General features: G+C 31.7%; 2 protein-coding genes across 13 annotated transcripts in view; both read left to right on the top strand.

Annotated features, from left to right (window-relative positions):
* The window catches only part of LOC108761337 (longitudinals lacking protein), a 236,588-nt gene that overhangs the window by 74,507 nt on the left and 141,512 nt on the right, over positions 1 to 20,569 (top strand). The window lies entirely within an intron of this gene.
* LOC108761341 (longitudinals lacking protein, isoforms A/B/D/L-like) lies at positions 14,308 to 15,537 on the top strand. Its single transcript, XM_018507811.1, has 2 exons — positions 14,308 to 14,380; positions 14,928 to 15,537. The coding sequence occupies exons 1-2, from the start codon at positions 14,329 to 14,331 to the stop codon at positions 15,194 to 15,196; spliced, it is 321 nt and encodes a 106-aa protein (XP_018363313.1). The 5' UTR covers positions 14,308 to 14,328; the 3' UTR covers positions 15,197 to 15,537.

Consider the following 20,569-nt stretch of genomic DNA (forward strand, 5'->3'; position numbering starts at 1 on the left):
GATGATCGAATAAAACGTAAAGTTGCAGTAAAATTGATGTACATCTAGGTCTTTGCTCGTATTAAAAAAAATTATCTTTTTGGATCAATGAAAATTTCTTTAAAAATACATCTTATTTTCAAAGAAATTTTCATTGATCCAAAGAAATAATTTTTTTGAATGCAAAGAGATGTTTCTTTGAAATTAAGATTTTTTTTCAGTGTATAATTCTAAACAAATTATAAGTATCAACAAGGAAGAATTATACATACAGAGAATGTTTTTTTGTATTTTTATGAAATTATCTTTTATTAAATTTGATATTGTAGCGAATTTGCTGTAATTGAATAAATTTTAAATTACGGTCACCCTCACATTTTTTAGTTTTGAAGTGTTTTTTTTTCCGGAATGGTAGTTTAAGATTATCCGTATAATTCTATAATTAATTTCTATGGTGATAGCAATGATGCTAATGGCTATCTACTTGTATATCTTGATTAACGATAAATGACACGCCATCAGTAATGGGTATTTTGTTACAGGCATTGACCCTTACTACGTTTGGCTTCCTGCGGTCTCGTTGAGAAACAATCGATCCCGGTTCCGCAGTCAATCGTCAAATTGGCGCAAAAAATTTCACTGTACCAACAACTGCGGGAGTTGCTTTACACACCGCGGTTCCCTAACGAGGCATCTGCGTTACGAGTGCCAACAGAATCCGCGCTTCAAATGTCCGGCCTGTGATTTTCGCTCAAGATGGACGTCCGATGTCTATAAACACGTGCGCAGAAAGCACCAAGGCACTACCGTGCGTTGTATCGATATTGGCAGAAATTGAAAGAATGTGTGTGTGTGAACCTTTCTTTAGTACTAGACAACCTTACATACTACGTAGATATATTAGGAGATTGCATTTATTTAGGATATAATGTTACTCAAATGAAAATTTTGCAAACCGGTGCGATACCTCATCATGTTTTATTACATTGTATCACTCCAAAAAATTCTGTGTGTTGTATACTATGTATAGATCTCTATATTTTATATACTTAGTAATATTTCTGCAATGATATATTTTTCGATTAATATTACTAATCATCTTAGTCATCTTAGTTTAAATCATTGTCTTAATGTAGTTCTTCCTTTTTTTTTTCTGAATTCCTTTCTCATGTTCCCAGTATTTTAAAAATAATATTTAAGGAATTTTAAGTAAAATCACGAATAAATTTAATGTTGATGAGCATCGTATTTTTAATTTTTTAAATATTGTTTAGTTTTTTATCATTTTGCTGTAATTGAAGCAAATCTGTGTGCAAATAATTGAATGATATTCTATTAATGTACAATTATTTAATTATTGTAATTGTTTCTGCTATATTTTTTATTCTGATATTCTTAATTTACGAAGACACATTTTAAAATACGATTTATATAGATACCATTTCTACAAAGATGAAGTGATTGCGCAAAATTGAATGAAATGCTTTATGTATTTTCTCAATTTTATGTATTTTCTAAATTTTTTAACAAAAGGTTACATGTAGGAATAGTTTTAATATGAAAAATTTTCTGAAATATTGCTGAAACTATTAATTCCTCTTATTTTAATTACGTCAAGACGATGCCATGCGATTTCATCATTCGTATCTATGTTTTAATATGCATACGTAAAATGTTAACTTTGTAACATGTAACTTTGATATTTGTAACTGAATTAGACAAATAAATTATCTTTAAATATTTTTAAAAATAACGATTATTTGTTACTCCTTGTTGCTGTGCAATCAAGCACAACGAAAAATTCGGCGCAAACATTGAGTAGGAGTTCTCACGTATTACTGACCATGTTTTTTGCTTGCGTCTTTTTCAGATAACAAGGTGTATCTAATGGCGAAATTACAGACCTTTGATTTGATTTCGACTAAGGAAAAGCATCCATGCCCGAAGTGCAGTCGCATCTTCGAGAAGAAAAGCAGCCTGAGTAGACATCTGACGTACATGTGTGGAAAAAGACCACAGTTTAAATGCCCCTACTGTGAATATTGCTGCAACATGCGCTGCAATGTCTACAGACACGTGCGTTACATTCACAAGAAGAATGAAGTGTATGCGCTGGACATCATCAAAAATTGTGTCACGACACCGTATTGATTATTTTATGCATTATTGATGAACCACACACACCAACAGATCTCTTTGCAAACTCTGAATTAAAGAAGACTGTAGAAATATGTTACGCTTATTTCATATATCTGATATAATAAAGTCGTGACGCTAAATACGTGCGACTTTATAGAAAATATTTTTAGAGCTCAAATACTTTAAAAGAATGTAACAATTAAATGACTCTGTAATCACTTTGTAATTTGTTTTTTTTTTAACTTATTTTTATTATCGCAGACAATGGAAAATACAACTGGATATGATGGATCACTAAATTGAAATTTTTATTAACAGTACACCTAATTCGCAGATTGTTAATGATTTTTGCCGCATGTTTAATATACTGTAATATGTAATTATTTTAATAACCGTTTAAATTTAATTTTAAACCATAGAAAAATATTTGTCTAAGTTCCACACTCGAATTAGTTTTAACTTTATTTAGCTGTCATATTAATAGAGATAATGTTAATTAACTTATTTTGTGATTACTTTTTGCGACGATTTGTGATGTTACTTTCTTTTACTGTTTTTATTCGTAATTTTATCATGTATAATACAAAGTTTCTTATCGCTTGCAAAATATGCGAAGTAAATATTTAAGATATATTTTAGGATATATTATTATAAGCGTTTTAATACGAAAATTAATAAACCTATAATATTTCTATTAAAACACCATAAGTGTTAAATACTGTATACGTAATAAATTTGTCATTGTCTTCACAATAACTCTTTAAACGGATAAGCTTTACAAGTCCTTGTTTTTTTTTATTTTTGAAATTAAACAAATTACTCTCATGAATTTTATTGCTTAATATTACATTTATGATATTCTAAAAATGTTACAGGAGCATGAGACGAAGAGAAATCAAATTATTAACTATCTGTTTATCTATTTATCTGTGTAACATTTGTTTTATTTTATTTTAACATTTGTAATAATTTTATTTTCATCCTTTTTGGAAAGCCGCATGTCGAAAACAATGAATATACTATTCCAAATCGGTAGTATCATTTAACGTTTTTGATTTTCCCAATGGTTGATGTTCCATACTGATTAACCGTTTCATTCTTCCTTCTTATGTTTAGAGCACATGAATATCTCATCACAAACGTTCAAGATTGTCGAACCGTATTACCGTTGTCCGAAATGCTATCGCAGTTTCAAAGTGAGGAGAAGTTTCACTCAACACCTTTCGTACACATGCGGGAAGAATCCGCGCTTTGCGTGTCCGTACTGTAGTTACCGATCCAAGCATCGCAGCAATATTTACAGACACATCCGCATTTATCACGAGAGACATGAAGTGCTAGCTGTCGACGTGATTAAACGTTATTGCATTGACAAACTCTAAAAGCGATTTTTTTCAACGTAAACACATTTTGTGAAAATAGCTTTTGTTATCTAATGTATGACTCCTGTAAATATGCGAATATTAAGGGTTGATTGTAAGGGAGGGATGACCGAGGAGATTTTGAAGAGTTTCCTTTGATATTTGATAGGAATATTGTAGATAGGAAATTTGTTTAAGTATTGTTGAAGATGATTCCTTATGAAGATTCACGCCAACAATGTGCAAAGCATTTTTCTTTCTTAAAGTATTGGATGTATATTTAATAAAAAAATTTATTTTTTTTTTAACATGAGTAAATTTAAATTTGGTAAATTTTTCCTATTGGTTGCATTGAAGTCTTTAATTTTAGGTTTCGAATCTCTTTGCTACATTTTTATGAGTATTATTTTCTATAAGATGAAATGGCTGTAATTTACAATATTTTACAATTTACCTTTGCCAAAGAAAATTTTCTTTTTTTTTTATTATATGATGTATAGTAAAGCAAATGTATTATTTCAATGGCATAATAAATAAATTTTTTGCAAAAATTATATAAAGTATACGATCCTTTATGTAAATAATTTTTATATCGCCAGATGATAACAAAAGTATTAACAAACATGATTTTTTACGTTAAAAAAATATATATATTATCAAATAAGTTATAAATTATTAATATATATTATTTATTGTCAATTTATAACTTCTTTGATGTCCCTTTTTTATCGCATTATAGAATTATCAAATTTATAATTATATTTTTATTAAAAAATTTGATTATATATATATTGTATCACTATTATGTGCATTTGCCTTTCATTGCAAGCATCATTTTTAAAAATAATAATTAATAAACGATATTTTCAATGTCTCCACCTTCATCCCAATTATTTGTCTCTTATTGCAAACATTTTTAAAAATAAACAATTTTGATATAATGACAATATACAAGTATTATTATTATTATTTAAAAACACTCTAAACTTTATTATTTTCTTGTAAGAATTCTCTTTTTATATATTGTTTTTATTTACAGCAATTTTAAATGTATCGTCAAGAGGATTTTGCTTCATGACTCGTTAGTCGATATAAGACGAGTTTTTAAAATTCATCAATTGATCAATTGCATTATGTGCAAATGCAACTTTGCTCCGTAAAAACTGCATTTGCGCATAATACGATTGATTAATCGATGAATTAAAAAACTGTAATAATATATCGGGTATTCACTCTTCGTTTGTTAAATGTTATTTTATCTAATTTTGCACATACGCACAAGCTTTACTTTCTCATGAAACTGGATGCTCGTATGGATTAATATTAAAGCTAAAATGCGTGTTTGCACGCGATCGTTTCGCAGCTTTCAATAACAGGCGAAAATATCTCTGTGTTCACAGATATGGTTCATGTCTCGGGTTTCTACAGGAGAAAAAGGCAGAATCACGTTACCAATTGTTATGCAAAGTACCAGTGTCCTAACTGTCCTTCCATCTTTGTGTGGAAATGCACCCTGAGGAGGCATCTGCGCAACGAGTGTGGCAGGGAACCGCGTTTTAAGTGTCCCTATTGCGATTACCGTGGCAAATGGAAGGCTAATATTACTAGACATATTAAAAGAGTACACAAGAATTGCTACAATTATGTAGTGGTTACTAACTAACAATAAAATCAATTTTGATCTTTCTTCGATGCACACCCTTAAAGTGTGCTTGTTTAGTAAAACTATCGAACAATGTATTTTGTGATAATTATATTAGAATGATATTTTTTAAACAGAAATTAATATTTCAAAAATTTAATATTATTTCGATTTTTGAGTTATAATTGTCTGTGAAAAAAAAATTTTTTGTTTCTGAATTATATTAGATCCAAAGATGAGAGTATATACAAGAAATTTCTCTTTTCTTTATAAATTTTGCTATTTCATTCTTGACAGAATCAATACAGAGAAAAAATGACAATTTAAAAAAATGAAATGAGATTTTAAATTGTAATACTTTTCTGAAAGAATTTTTGTTATAATTGAGAAATGTTTAAAAATGAAAAGGTGAAATACATTTCTAAAAATGGTATTTCTTTATATTAGAGGACATCTCTTCGATGACCTTGAGCTTGACATATATAGAGGTGAGAGTATTAATCAACTTTTTCTTATAAATTAATTGTCGGTTTTATATAATTTTCAAGATATATTTACATAAAACTTATTTTCAAAATTTTATTATTTTTTGTACATGACACCTTGTACATGATGGATAGTGCATATAAGTGATTTTCAAAAGGTTTTAGGTGGAGGTCACTATTTGTTTAAAAATTATTAACAAATATAGTTTCAAAAATAATATCTTACTTCTTACTATGTACAATATTAAAAACTACTCTATACCTATACTTTGCACGTGAAGAGAAGTTTACTTCACCTCCTTCCCCCTCTCTAGAAGCGTTCAACTTTCCATCCCAATCGCCAAGTGAGGTCCATCCTACTTCCTCTTTGCTTAGGGGTGATCGACTTTCCATACGAAGCGAAGCCCACCTCACCGCCTTTCTCCTAGACCGGGGAGGAAGTGGAGTGGACCTCGCTTCGCGTGGAAAATCGTATGCCTGTCATGACCTTGATAACAAAGTCAAAGTCAAGGTCATCAAAGAGATGTTCCCTAACGTAACGAAATATCCTAAAAATTATTATTAATATTTTATGGAATGATAAGGGATTAATATTTTTGGAAATCGAAACTGTATATATTGCAAAAATATAAGAACTGGTATTTGTAATATATTCAATTTAGACTTACGTGTTATAAATTAAATTTTGTAAAAAATATAATTTGGAATTAATATTGAATGAATGATTATGAATGTTTTGTTTTCTATTTTAGCCTATGAATTTACATATGTTATTCTGCGATTATCATTTTTTAATAATTATGCATGTAATTTAAGATATAAGAGTATCAATAAAATGAGATTACTTAAACTTGCAATTACTTTTAGATTCAATTATGTGTATAGATTTCTTTACACATATATGATTGCAGTGTGACAGAACAATATTTAAAAGAATCAAATTTAATTTTCTTATTACCTTAGAATCTATCCTACGTAAAATGTTCTTTTGTCAAGTATAAGTACCAAAATATTCGGCTTACAGAAGTATCTGTATAGAAATTCTTTTCAGACTTGTACGCGACAATGCTACATTAGATGTACTTAAATTAAAAGGAATTAAAAGAATTTTTTATTCTTTTTTTTTTTAATTTTTATAGCATTAGAGTTTTCAAATGGAAAAGAAACAAAATGGGCATCTCAAATAGGTATTATCAGTGCTATATTTCAAATAATTTTATCGTACGTATTAAGCTAACAGCACAAATACATTACCAGGAAACATAAAAACATCGTAATCCGCATTATGGACATCTTCAAAAATTCTTGTCTTGCGTAGAGCAATCTCATGAAACTTTTACGTTTCTTGTTATTACGCAACTTGATATGTTGTACAATTGAGATTATCATATCAATGAAGACGAAATCGCAAATATAGACTTTTTTTTAAATAGATAATTTTAATTTAATTTCAGTTTATATTTTTTAAAATGTAAGTAATATTGAATAATTAAAAAGTTTGGAATAAATAGAAACGTCCTATGTAATATTGATTTGTAATATTTATTAATTTTTCTTTGATCTCTCGATACTTATGATGTTTTGTGTGGAATTATTTCTTACATAAAAAAAATAAACTAGAAATTATCTTTATCCTGCTTAAATTTCCTTATTAATTTCCACAATTTCCTACATTCTGTCCTTTTTTCAGAATAATGTAATCAAGAAAATGATCTTTTTGATGTTATTACTTTCATATTTTCATATAAGTGCGTAGCAATTCACAAGTCGCTAATAATTTCTTTTTTCAGATGTATTGGTTTTGCAGGTAAATATATGTTACGATTTTTATTTAAATGTAAGGTGATGAGATTTAATGAAAAAACATGACTAATGGTTAATTATTAATGTGGTGTTCTGATATATTGCATTTTGGATCTGAAGATATTTTTTCCATGTAAAATTTAATGGATAATCGTTAAGTGTGATGTTCATAAATACCAAATATTTTACTTTTACGTTGCTACATCTTTATTTATCAGCTCATTCTTATTTTACGTGTTCGTTATACTCTTCATTTCTGAAAGAAAACCCTCGTGATGAAACGATCGGTTTCTTCGGCATGTTATCTTGAAGGACTTTGCGCAGGACTGATTGGGCGCTCTGTCCGTTTTTTTGCTTACAGGCGTTAATGGATCTTTTAAAGCCTTCAGCAGATCGTTCTCCAGCGACGCCGACGCTAGTATCAGATTCCCTTGCCCGAATCATAACTGCGGTCGCGTCTTCAACTGGAAGAGAAACTTAACGCGGCATCTGAAGTACGAATGCGGCCTTCAGCCGCGCTTCAAATGCCCTTACTGTGATTACTACGGCAAACTCAAGGGCAACGTCAGCAAGCATCTCCTCCGCAGACACAATAATCGGAAGATTTATGTTGTTGATTTGTTTCAAGAGACAGCATGAGTGCGATATGACCAATGAGCACCTAGCTGTGCGTCTTTCGTTCGTCGATAAATAAATAAATCCGTCTGTTCTATAGGTTCGTGAATTCATGCGACTTTGACTTCATTCTGTACTTCTTTCTAATTGTCTATCTCCCCGGATTGCAAGGTAATATTAGCGATCGCGTCGTTGTAATGCCAACTGGACTGTTTGTCCAAGTCTATTAAAAGCTGCATGTGCTTTCGAGTACTCGATCAAAATTGTACTTAGAAATGCGCAGAAATATTAAAATGATTAGATGAATAAACGTATAAAAATAAATGCACATTCGCGTTTTATTCGTTTTCAAACACAGCCTGGTGAGAATGTTGCATGTATGATGAACATCTAGTCTAAATATAAAATGATGTACCTTATGTGGTCCCGGATGTTCAGCGACCTAAAAAATTGCGATTTTAGTTTCAATAAGAAAGAAGAAAGAAATCTACACGGAAAGGATTTCGTTTGAAGTAATTATTTGTGATTTTGTGCATACAATGACATTTTTCTCGTTCAAGGTTTCAGGAACAATTAGCGGCACATACTCTGCCTTTTCGCACGAGTTTCGATGAGCATTTTATCGCCAACGAGTCGTTACTTTTTCAGATAAAGAATCCACGCACTGGGCAGCCTATCGCACTAAGAGACTGAAGCGTATGAAGTCAATCAAGATTCCGTGTCCTAATCCGAATTGCCGAAGTGTCTTTGCGTGGAAAAAGAATCTGATAAGTCACCTTCGCTACCAATGTGGCCAGCAGCCCAGGTTCAAATGTCCCTACTGCGATTACCTGTGCAAAATCAAGACCGATGTACGTAAGCATATTCGGGCGAAACATCAAAACTACGATGTCCACGTCATCGATATTTTTCAGCAGTAAAAATCTGGTGAATTTTTTTTCCAAAATAAGTGTTTAAACTGAATGTTTAACAATATAAATATTTGTATAAAATGATGTTTTATATATTGTATTGTGCACTGGAATGTGTATGTACTGAAAATGTTTATCTTTTGAAAATATCATAAAAGATATACAGATTTAATATTTTTTGGGTAATTATTCAGTTTAGCTACCGCACCTCAATAATCAATAAAATTAAGCTTATTCGACGCGTTTTTGCATGAAACGAAAGAATCTGGCAAAAAAAGTGTCGCTCTGCCCTGTGAGTCGAGATATTAAGCGTTAAAGTTGACGACTATTGAGGAAATCTATTACTGTCGCGAAATACTGCGATGCAAGCATGCATTGCGGTTACCTTTTTCATACTCTGTGATAATTCACTACTTTAAAAACAATTCACTGCTTTAAAAATAACAATTCACTACTTTAAAAACAATTCACTGTTTTAAAAACAATTTATGGCTGTTCTACAATGTGCTTTTAGTTTCCTGTTTTTTGCCGTTTGTCTCTGTTTGTCTCTTGCCTTTTTGAACAAGAAGGCAAGAGACAAATTGCAAGAAACAGGAAACAAAAAGCACATTAAATTATATAAAAAATAAATTTATTACATATTTTTTCATATTTATTATTTATTTCTTTATATTTGTTATTTACTTTTTACATTAATTTTTAGTCTGGTATTTAATATTCTGTTTCACTGTTGTAAGTGCTATTTCATTTGTGCGTTTTCGTCGTACGAAAAATGTTGTGTAGGACAGAGAGGTCCTCGGATCTCTCTATCCTATAACCAATCAACAAGCTTGAAAAATTTGTCGTACGACAAAAATGCACAAATGAAATATCACCCTAAGTAGATATCAGACATCACGTTTAGTATGACAAGAGAAATCTGTATTTTCGTATTTAAAATATGTGACAATAAAACTTTACATTTTCTGTGTGTTACCTTAGAATTGTTAGGGACACAATAAATACTTAATTTATTAATTATTATTTGATTACATATACTTTATTATTTTTATAAATTTAAATATGCAGTTTATATAAAATTACGGAATAATTATATCTTTGCGCAAAATATCATACAATAATTTTGCGTACATTTATATGCATGTAATGTCTATTTTTTGCTGTTCTATGAATCAATTAAGCCAGATAATGCCAAATTACATTGAGTTTTATCTATACTATATTATTTCTTATATCATTAATACGTCATATTTTTATATATGCTCTCAATACCACGTATATATTTTTTCTAACCTTATTACAAGATGTAATGACATCTTGCATAAATATATGTACATACATAGGAATTCAACAGCAATTGCACGGAAAAACTACGTATTTTATGTATACCGGATTGAACTATTCAGGTGGTTTATTTAAGGAAAAAAATAATTAATTTAAGTTAATCGTTTAAGTTCAATTTGCCATGTGCTAGAAAATAAATTTTTTATAATTATATAAAAGAAGATTAAAATTTTGTACTTTTTAACGCAATTTGTTTCGCAAAGCTACGATCTGTCCGAGTTTAGATATCGCAATTTGAAAATACGCCGATTTATATCGATTTCTGGTACAAATTAAATTTTTTTTAAGTCAAACTATCAGAATTATTTTATAAATTACTGATCTGAAATAAATAATTTTATTCTTATTAAAAGCGCCGAAATTTCAAACGAGACCAAGAAAGGCCACGATTTTCCTTCGATCTAGGAGTGAAGTCGATGCAACTGGAGGTGTCTGACGTTTTACTTATGGTGAAGCACGTGGCTATACTACGATCAGCTGACCAGTTAATCATAGTAACACGTGGCACGAATGCGCGCACACAACGTTCGCGCCAAATTTTCGAAACGTTATAACTCGACGAAAAATTGATGTAACGACATGTGATAAAAACGTATCTTCTTTGTTTTGTGTCCCGATAGATACCTATGTGCAATTCGTATGCTCTTATCATAACATGTATGTGTATATAATAATCATTCTACTAAAATTAAAAAAATTTGATTTTTTAATTCTCATATGGGGGATATTAAAAAATATTGTCTTATATGAGATGTTAAAAAATATTGCATGGATTAACGCTATGTTTCTGGAAACATTAAAATTCTCACCCTTCATCATTACATAGTTTTGACATATTTCGATCAATTTATGAGCATCTTTTTTATGAAAAATATCAAAGTGTCTGTGATACAAAATTTTTTTGTATCGAAATTCTTCTGTAATTTGTATTGTACATGATTAAGACTACCGCACTTTTTATGTTTTCATATTTGCAAATCGGACATGGTGCTGTTGTTTGTATGTTTCAGGATATTCCTGGTATTCTTACTGTCCCTGGAACGTAAGACCGTATCAGTGTTTGAACTGTCCCAACAATTACGCAAAGAAGTCTCACCTGAAGCGACACGTGATGAGCGCCTGCAACGGCAAGGAGCCACGTTACAAATGTCCTTACTGCATGTACATATCGCGATATCCTTCCGATACTTACAAGCACGTGAAACGCTTGCACGAGAATCAGGACGTTTACGCTATCGACGTATTGGGCACGACTAATTATTATTCGAAGAATACTCTCACGCAGGATAATAAGATCTTGCAGTCCAAATTAGACGAATGGTCACAAAATATCCCACCATTAACATGAAGTTTACAATATTATTAGGAAATCTTTTTATTTAGTAGAAAATCTTCGTTTTTTTTTGTATATATCGATATATGATATTACATTGTATTTCCTTCATCTTCATTTCATTAATCATTGCTTCTCATTGTTATTTATTCTTTTCGAAAGTTATTATGCCAAGTCGAAAGAAGTATTTTTGCCGAATAATTTCTCATTTTTTCTCTATTATAGAGTCTCCTTTATTAGCACATTACACATTTTGATATTTTTCCACTTACAAAATCCTTGATGCACCTCTTTCCAGATAGATCGATCAATTTTTTTTGTTTTTATTATTACATATATTAGTCTATTAGTCCATATTACACATTTATGTTCAGGTAAATTTTAGCATGACATTTGTTATCTAGTTGATTGGCATTACTTATTTTATTGTAAGAATTTCAAGATGTTTTAGCAATAGCCGCAATGTCTTGTCACGTGTTTTACTGTCCGAGAGACTTCTGTAAAAAGGGAAACTTGAAAAGACACGTGTGCTATTGCTATGGGCTACGTTTCATTTGATGTTCACAGTGCTCGTGGAATTGTTTCATCTTTGTTATCAAATGTTAAACAAGGACAAATGATATTCATAAGCATTGTGAACGTCAAATGGAACGCAGCTATGATCAGCAGCTCACAATCAGATTCATATGTTTTTACTGTATTTAATAACAAGATCAACCGTGTACAGGCATATTAGTGTGAAATCGAAGACATACATTGTCTTCGCTATCAACTGTGCCACTTTTTCACTTTGTTTTTTGTACGGAAACTTCTACATATTATGAAAATGTACATTATTAAATTCCTGAAGTATTCTATTTCTGAAGTATTCTAAATGGTTTTTTCAATTTTAATAAAATTAAATATTGTGGATTATGTTTGAGGTGCAATTTACATTTACGTAGTTTTCTGTGACGAAAATCGCAAAGTTTGTACGATATATGATATAGACGACAAGTAGAGGTTTCTCTCGAGGCTGATCTTAAGGCGAATAATGTGAATTTTTAATTTTTTGTATTCAGGGATAGTCTCTGCGAGAGTGAAGTTTATTTTTGAAAAGTTCTGCATTCGAAGTGATCTTCACATTGATGCGACTTGTAAATTTGTAGACAGACAATTTGTATATAAATATTCAAAAGATAATATCAAACATGCAAGGATTATAAACGAACGATTACTCTTTAACGTTCTTCTAACATCGAAATCTACACTTTTGTTAATTATTAACTGTGTTAATTTGTTGTCGAAATAAACGTTGACTGTTTTTATAATAAATATATGATAATGATAAAAATATATAATTGAGACTAATAAAGAATTATCCTACGAGTTTCTTGTGTTTTGTGATATTTGTTTCTAATCAGTCTCGGAATGTCAGCGTACTTCGTCACATGAGCGCTATCTTTTCACCATTTTATTTTTGCTTTCAGATTTGTCATCGGTCTCGAATGCACAACAAATTCAAAAACATTATCAAGGAATTTAAAACAAAAGTATTCGTACATAAATTCGAGATGAGATGGAAAGCGATTTATTCATGTATGTGTGAAGCATGAAATAGTTAAATATTGTTAGTATTATTTTCTTGAATTAGATGTTATTTTTTTATTCAATAGATTAGTTCTTAATACTTTTAATTTTTGTATGTAATCACGATATATTACAACTATATCTTACAAACTAGAATATTTTCGTTAATTGCGATATTTTGCCGTGTAATTTTTTGTATGTTGTATATGATTTTAAATAATTTGCATAAAATGAAATATTATTAATTCATTAAATTGTTAAATAAAATTTTTATTTTTTAATTTTTTATTAATGACATAGAGAAATGAATTTGTTTATAATAGGTACGTCTGTCCGAAGTGCAATAAGAACTATCAGCATATGTATCACATATTGCGATATTTGAGATTCGAATGTGATTGCTCACCGAGACATACATAAGTGTTCTTACTGCGATATGAAGAGCAGCGATCTAACAATGTCGACAAGCATATACGCGTCAAGTATCCTGGATCGAAACTTAAGTTCATGGCACATACAAAAATGTAAAGCAGTAAGACGTAAACAGTAACATTGGATTCGCTACTGGCCTTACGGTTTCTACTGTGATTAGGCAATTCGCTTACTGCTCACATCATACTGCTTTACGTTTTTGTATGTGCCATAGGCTTTAAAATTATCGCACTACCTATTTCTGTCTCTCAAGAATAAATTGCAATATAGTACGTAATTTTATTATTAAACTTGGAATGATTTTGAGTTTTTTTTTTACATTTTATATAAAACATATTTACATAAACAGTATTAAATACAGTATCTTTTAAGACCGTAATGTGAATACTCAACAAATCAGAAATAAAGGCTGCAAACGGCATATTAATGTAATATATTTATTTTTTAAAAGAAAGTATTAATAATGTTAAGAATAAGTAAAGAGGATTATAGAATATAATTACCCTTGATCTTTATCCTTTATTCCTAGTTTTATTCTTAATAAACGTAGAAGTTATTTTTAACTTAGGAATTCTTACACAGAAATTCGAAAACGATCGATGAATCTAATTAAATATATTTTTTTAGATATGTATATTGTTTTTTGGAATATTTTATGTAGACCGACTGTTGTATATTTTATTAACATATCTATTTTTTTGCAGAACAATAAGACATGCTTAGATCGTGGATCACTTGGACAATAATTTGTGGAATCAATAGCAACCGTGAGTTTTGAAGTAGTTAGATGCACATTACTCCTCGGACTAACACTCTATCTTCGTAGACACATTTCATCTAGTTCTTCGTCACCATTCGATATTTAATCGATCGATTACCGCGCAATTCGTTCGTGCACAGCTTGAAGATACCTTTAACTGCTTTACTTGTTCGTTTCTTACTAAACAAAGCGAATCATTCTGTCCTCATGTACGTGAGAATGGAATTAAAGTAATCACTTAAAATAATTGCCCTCGGGAATATTCTCTTCCTTGATTTGGTTTAAATAGTTTGTTGTATCAGGTCTTCAAGTATTTGTCGGCATACATATAGAGAAGTTAACAATTCTTTTCTGAATCCTCCGAGCCCTCGAAACTTTACGGGAATTGTTTTCTCACGCGAATGTGCTGCGTGTTGTTGCTTCGAAATGTTTGAGAGACAGAAAGAGAGAGAGAAAAAAAAAGAGTATCTGAATCATGAACTTATTCCTACAAGATTCCCCTCCTACACGCCGCATCCAAGTGAGCTAATCGCGCACTTCCGTGTCTTTTTCAGCGTTTCTACAAATGTTACCGTGGCCCGAGGGGATCGGAATTGGCAGTAGGGGTCCGAGGAAGATGAGGATTCGCTACCAATGTCCGCGCTGCCGCAAGAGCTACTCTACGAAGAGCGCCGTGACGGCCCATTACAAGTACGACTGTGGCAAGCCGCCGCGTTTCGAGTGCCCCTACTGCGGCATGCTTAGCAAAAAGAAGTTCAATGTACAGGACCATATCAGGCACAAGCACCCGTCGAAGTTGGTCATCTGCAACACGCTCTTCTAGGACAAGTCGCGCGGCCACGCATGGCACGCGCGATTAAAGGCACGAATCCAGTACGAATGTCGATTTAACGTGATTTAGCGTGATTCGTCCCGTGTGCCCACGCGTTTGCGTCTTTTTCACTGACGGTAGTCACGAGACAAAGCTGGGATAAATGTCTATTCTACTGGAGCCTCATTCCTAGGAGAATACTGTCTTTTTGTACCTGTTAGCGATTATTAAATGTTACTTTCATTTATTATATATGTATTTTGAATGTGATGCATGTTACAAGACAAGAATAACATTTATATTTTTATCCCGAGTGTTCAAACGGATTTGGGAAGATTAATTTCCGTTCTAAGTTCTATCCTTTTCGTTATTGTATCACTGTTTTTTGTTCCTTCATTCATCCAGTTCCGTAAAAAAGTTTTACATTTGAATATTATATTACATATGTGTAGTATAGATGAATATTTGCTTAAGTCTCTAGGAGCGAGTGTTACAAATTTTTTTCACTTTAAAATTAAAATTCAGAATAAATTCGAAGTAAAATCGGGGGATCTGTGCAAATTAGTTATATTTAAGATTTGAAGATGGAAATGTATGTAGCATTAAACACTGATATATAATACTTCTATCAGTAAGAAAGACTACACGATTCTTCACTTACTAATAATTTTTAAGCAAAAGCAGTGAAAAAATTGTTTTTTTTTTATGACAAGACGATGTTGTCCCTAGAGGATTAATGTGATAATTAATAGCACAACAGTTCATATTTTTATTTTTTACTGCGTTTCAGATTACGTGATTTTGCATTTAGACAAATACACGAGATATTTTTATGCAAGATCAAATCACGTTTTAATAATATATAAAACGAACTTTATTAGTGAAAATGATTTCTTTCTTAGAGAACTTGAGTTGACTATCAATTTCCGATGGCGACTTGAGTAAAAGAAATTATATAGAAATAGATTAACATTCTACTTGAGATGTATTTTTTTTATCGGAAGATCTGCGATAATTGAATAATATAGAAAGATTAAGTCATTACATCTCATTACCTGACAATGTACTTAGTCATGTAAAGCGACCGAACGTGCGCTTGTTTTCAAGTTTTAATAAAAATGTTCTATTGAAAAACGACTTTTGCTCTCAAGAGTTACGTTTACGTGACTCAGATTTTTACATTCTTTTGCGTCTTTTCTCTGGTTCATTTGTGCTCTCTCTCTCTCTCTCTCAGTATCTGTTTTTCCTCTCTATATCTCACTTATTTATCGCGAATATTCCTTCTGCATGGAAACTTGGTGCGTTCTCATCCTTGAACAGGATGTTCTCGAGACATATCCTGAGCGAATAACAATGTTGACCGTGGCATGATCTTTTGTAGGTGGCAGACCCATGGAATTTATGATGCACCGGAAGAAATACGTGAAGAAACGGGATATTACACAGTACAATTCGAGCACCGGCAAATTCCACTGTCCCAATTGCAACAACGGTTACGGCAGACGGGATACCATGCTCGGTCATTACAGGTACGAGTGCGGCAAAGCGCCAAGGTATAAGTGCCCATACTGCAATCTCTGCAGCAAGAAGACTTCGAATATTTATCAGCATGTAAGGTGTATGCATCCGAAGGAGCAAGTGACTCTCGTGAAACTTTACTGAGCTCTCGACGTTTTCGCCACGATGAACGTGAATCAGTGTAAAAAATCGAAGAGATTATACTCTCGGATCTACTCGCCGAATTGACTGATGGGAATTTTTATTTATTTTTTATCATTTACGTTTGTGTAATCGTCTTTATGACTTGAATGATATGATTTCGTTCTCCGATTTACGATAAATCAGTAGAATCAGTGGAAAAAGTTTACATGCATGGAGAAAAATAATTTTGCTGTTGTAACAAAATTATCATTGCTACTGTATATTCTTTTCAGGGCGCTCACTAATCGATCTACTCTTTCCAGGACAAGAGAGTGCTATTTTACTTTCTGAAAGTACGTATTACTCAAAGTACGTAAATTAGATCTGGATTGCGTATCATGGATTACAAAAGCGAATGTACTTTGTTCGTGTTATTTCATCATACAAAAAGCTTTAATAATTAATCCTTCATTGACATACTGGGGGTGAACCACCCACAAAATTATTTTAATTCTCTGAAACTCAATTTTCTTTTATTTTGTAGAACAAAAATACAATGTTTATAAAGCAATCTCTGTTTTTTCAATTCCTAAAATAGCTTACATTTAATATGCAAAATAAATACCCTTTATCCAAAACCAATTTACAAACTAATTTTTTTATCAAAGTATCATATTTAAATAACAATTTTGTAAATTTTTAACTTTTAATATTGAATTTTTTAAAAGTTACAATTTTTCAAAGATTTTACTCGTTTTTTCTCTATTTATTGAACTCTAGAATTTTTTTCACAATAATTGTAATGAAATTTTAATCAAAAACTATTTGAATGTATTCTACAGACCTTGAAATTGACCCATAATTTTTTTTATATTGATTGGATTTTTTAAATAAGCATGCCAGTTGTTTAAATATTGCTCTGGGGGTGTGAGTCAGTGTGTTAAAAAGCGATCGAAAAAAGAGGTGTGTCAACGAAGGGTTAAACAAACATTTATTTATTCTTGCCTGAAAATAATTTACAGTTTTAGCAAAATTATATTTAGCAAATAATAATTAATACTCTTAACACCTGAGAGAAAGGATTTTATTAATTTAGCAAGCCACCAGTACCTTTAACCGGTGATCGGTAAATATGTAACAACAAAAATTATGTTGTGATTGCTGCTAGTCTGCTATACCAACCAATTATTAGTAACAGAAACAAACTATATAGAATCTAACCTATCTTTTGGATAGACTTTAGCTCGTTTACATAGAATTCGTAGATGATCGTGGAGTCTTAAGTTGTAGGAAACCGACCAAGCACAGTCAAATATAGGGAGAATACTTGACTAGAATTAATCAATTTCTTACAATTTGAGACCCTGCAACCGTCTACGACTTTTATATATATATGAGCCTCTTATTTGCTAGCGATACTATTGATTATTTGTTACATTGACGAATTAATTTGCAATCGTAACAAATCGATTGTTTTTTTAACAAATATCACATTTGCTTTCCCTTGATTTGTTCCTATAACAAAATCTTTTCTCTCAGTGCAGATCTCATTGCTGCTCACATATAATAACTGCTAGATTTTGCTACAGCAACATAAAAAATCTATTGTGCTGGAGAATTATTTTTCTCTCTGTGTATGCATGTATATGATTATTAGAGAATTTCAGAAAATAATTTATTATTATGCGAAACGTTAATGAGATTTAAACATATGATTGTATATATGGACGTATAATTGATTGTATTCGATTTGTGATTGGTTCCAAAGTATTTTTTAAGTATTGTATTTTAAATGTCTTTATACTAAGTTATTACTAATTTAATTTGCGTAACCGGAGCTGCTCCGATTTTGAAATTTGCAATTTTATCCTTTTAAAGAATTTAAGACTGTATTGTACATAGCGTTCTCAAATGTAAAAAATAAAACACGAAGAAGAATTCAGAACTTATTTGGATGATATTCTATTATTGTGTGGCATATTTTATGGCAATAAATTTTCACGAAAAACCTAAATATGTTTCTTCTGTTATATCGCTACTGGAACTTGAGATAAATCTCACGTAAGAATTGTGCTAAAAATTACATAATAATTAGCTAATAATGAAAATAATCGATTACGGATATACTTGTTACATGTTCTTTTCTAGGTATTTATGGCTACAAAGAGACTCAAGATCTTTAATCATAAATGCGAACATAAAGATGAGGAAACCTGCTGATAGTAATATACGTATAGTGGTGGTAGTAAATAAGTGTGAATAGAACTAAACTAGTCACATCTAACATTACCTAAAATGTAAAGAGTTTTTCTGTCCTCGCTGATTTTCAAGGATAAGTTATTAGTTCCAGCCTGGTGTATTAGATTTATGTGATTGTTTATTCTCTTTTTCTCGAAATTCTTAAGTTCAAGGAATATATTAGGCTCCAGCGTTATTGCGTGACAATAAATTTATTAGGCATATAATAATGATGTAATTATAAGCTTAGAATATCTTAGGTGCTTAAATTTTTGAAAAATATGGATTAAAATTTGTCGACAGGATGCAGTTGTATTGGACAACATAATTATTACTATTCGATTATTAATACGGCTTGTGTGCGTGTTACACAATTTCACGAACGTTTTCACGAAGGAGACTCCGTTGGTTTCCTTGTTTCATGCGTATAGCCATTGTGCAGTCATAGTTGCGTGCCAACAGTTATCATTGTGAATAATGCGAATTGTTATTAACACGAGACGACATCGGTTTCAGAATTATGGGACAACGGGCTGATGGACAAGGCAGAGCTATCCCAGATGGTGTCGCGAAGATCGCAACAGCAGCAACACTTACATAAGACGATGAAGAGCGCTATTGATTCGCACGACCGGAGGCATCACTGCCCGAAATGCGAGAAGTCCTTCTCTCAGAGTTACTCGATGTACCGGCATTATAGATACGAATGTGACTCACTGCCGCGTTTTCAGTGCCCATATTGTGGCCATGTGAGCAAATGGTCCCATTCGATCTACAATCACATCAGGAAGATCCATACGGGACAGAAGGTCATGCTGAACAAGCTCTACTAATCCACAATGAGAAGAACGCTGTACGATATATCAATAAGACACTAATATACAGTCGTCAATAAAATCGAATTTGTTTCGTTTGTATATTTTTTAACGGCAGTGACTGTTCCTATTTAAATGACGTTTGCTTCTCAGTGTGTTCCCTGAAGATTGATTGGCTATCCAAATCTGTAGATTAAGATGGAAAACTCGGGAAAACGATTTAACGTGAATTACAACTATATGAATATAGCTGTATTATAATTGTTTTAATTAACATTGCAAAAATAAAATTGAAGTGATTTATAATTTTGTAATAAGACTAATTTTAGGGTGTAATACCGAAGAAGCTTACGTATATGCATATAGCTTTTCAAGCATTTCGATACAGATGAGATCGAGACAATCTTCGATCGTTTCCGAGGAGGAGAAGGAGGCATCCCGAAATTCCTGCGCATTCCCGTCCTCTTCGCTGCCTCGAATTCTCCCGCTATTAAGAGACCACCGGTTGCGTATCGCCGCTCTAACATAGATTTCCGTTTCTATTTGTGCTTGCAGATTTCAGACCGATCGTTCTGCAGAAGTACCACGGCGTCGTGCGGAATTCCCGTCACACGCTCAGACTTCAAGCCTCGGTGAATCGGCGCGGCTTTCCCTGTCCCAGGTGCGCCCGTGTCTTCCGTACTACCGGCGG

Source organism: Trachymyrmex cornetzi, unplaced genomic scaffold, assembly GCF_001594075.2.
Source record: "Trachymyrmex cornetzi isolate Tcor2-1 unplaced genomic scaffold, Tcor1.1 scaffold248, whole genome shotgun sequence".
Classification (NCBI taxonomy): Eukaryota; Metazoa; Arthropoda; class Insecta; order Hymenoptera; family Formicidae; genus Trachymyrmex; species Trachymyrmex cornetzi.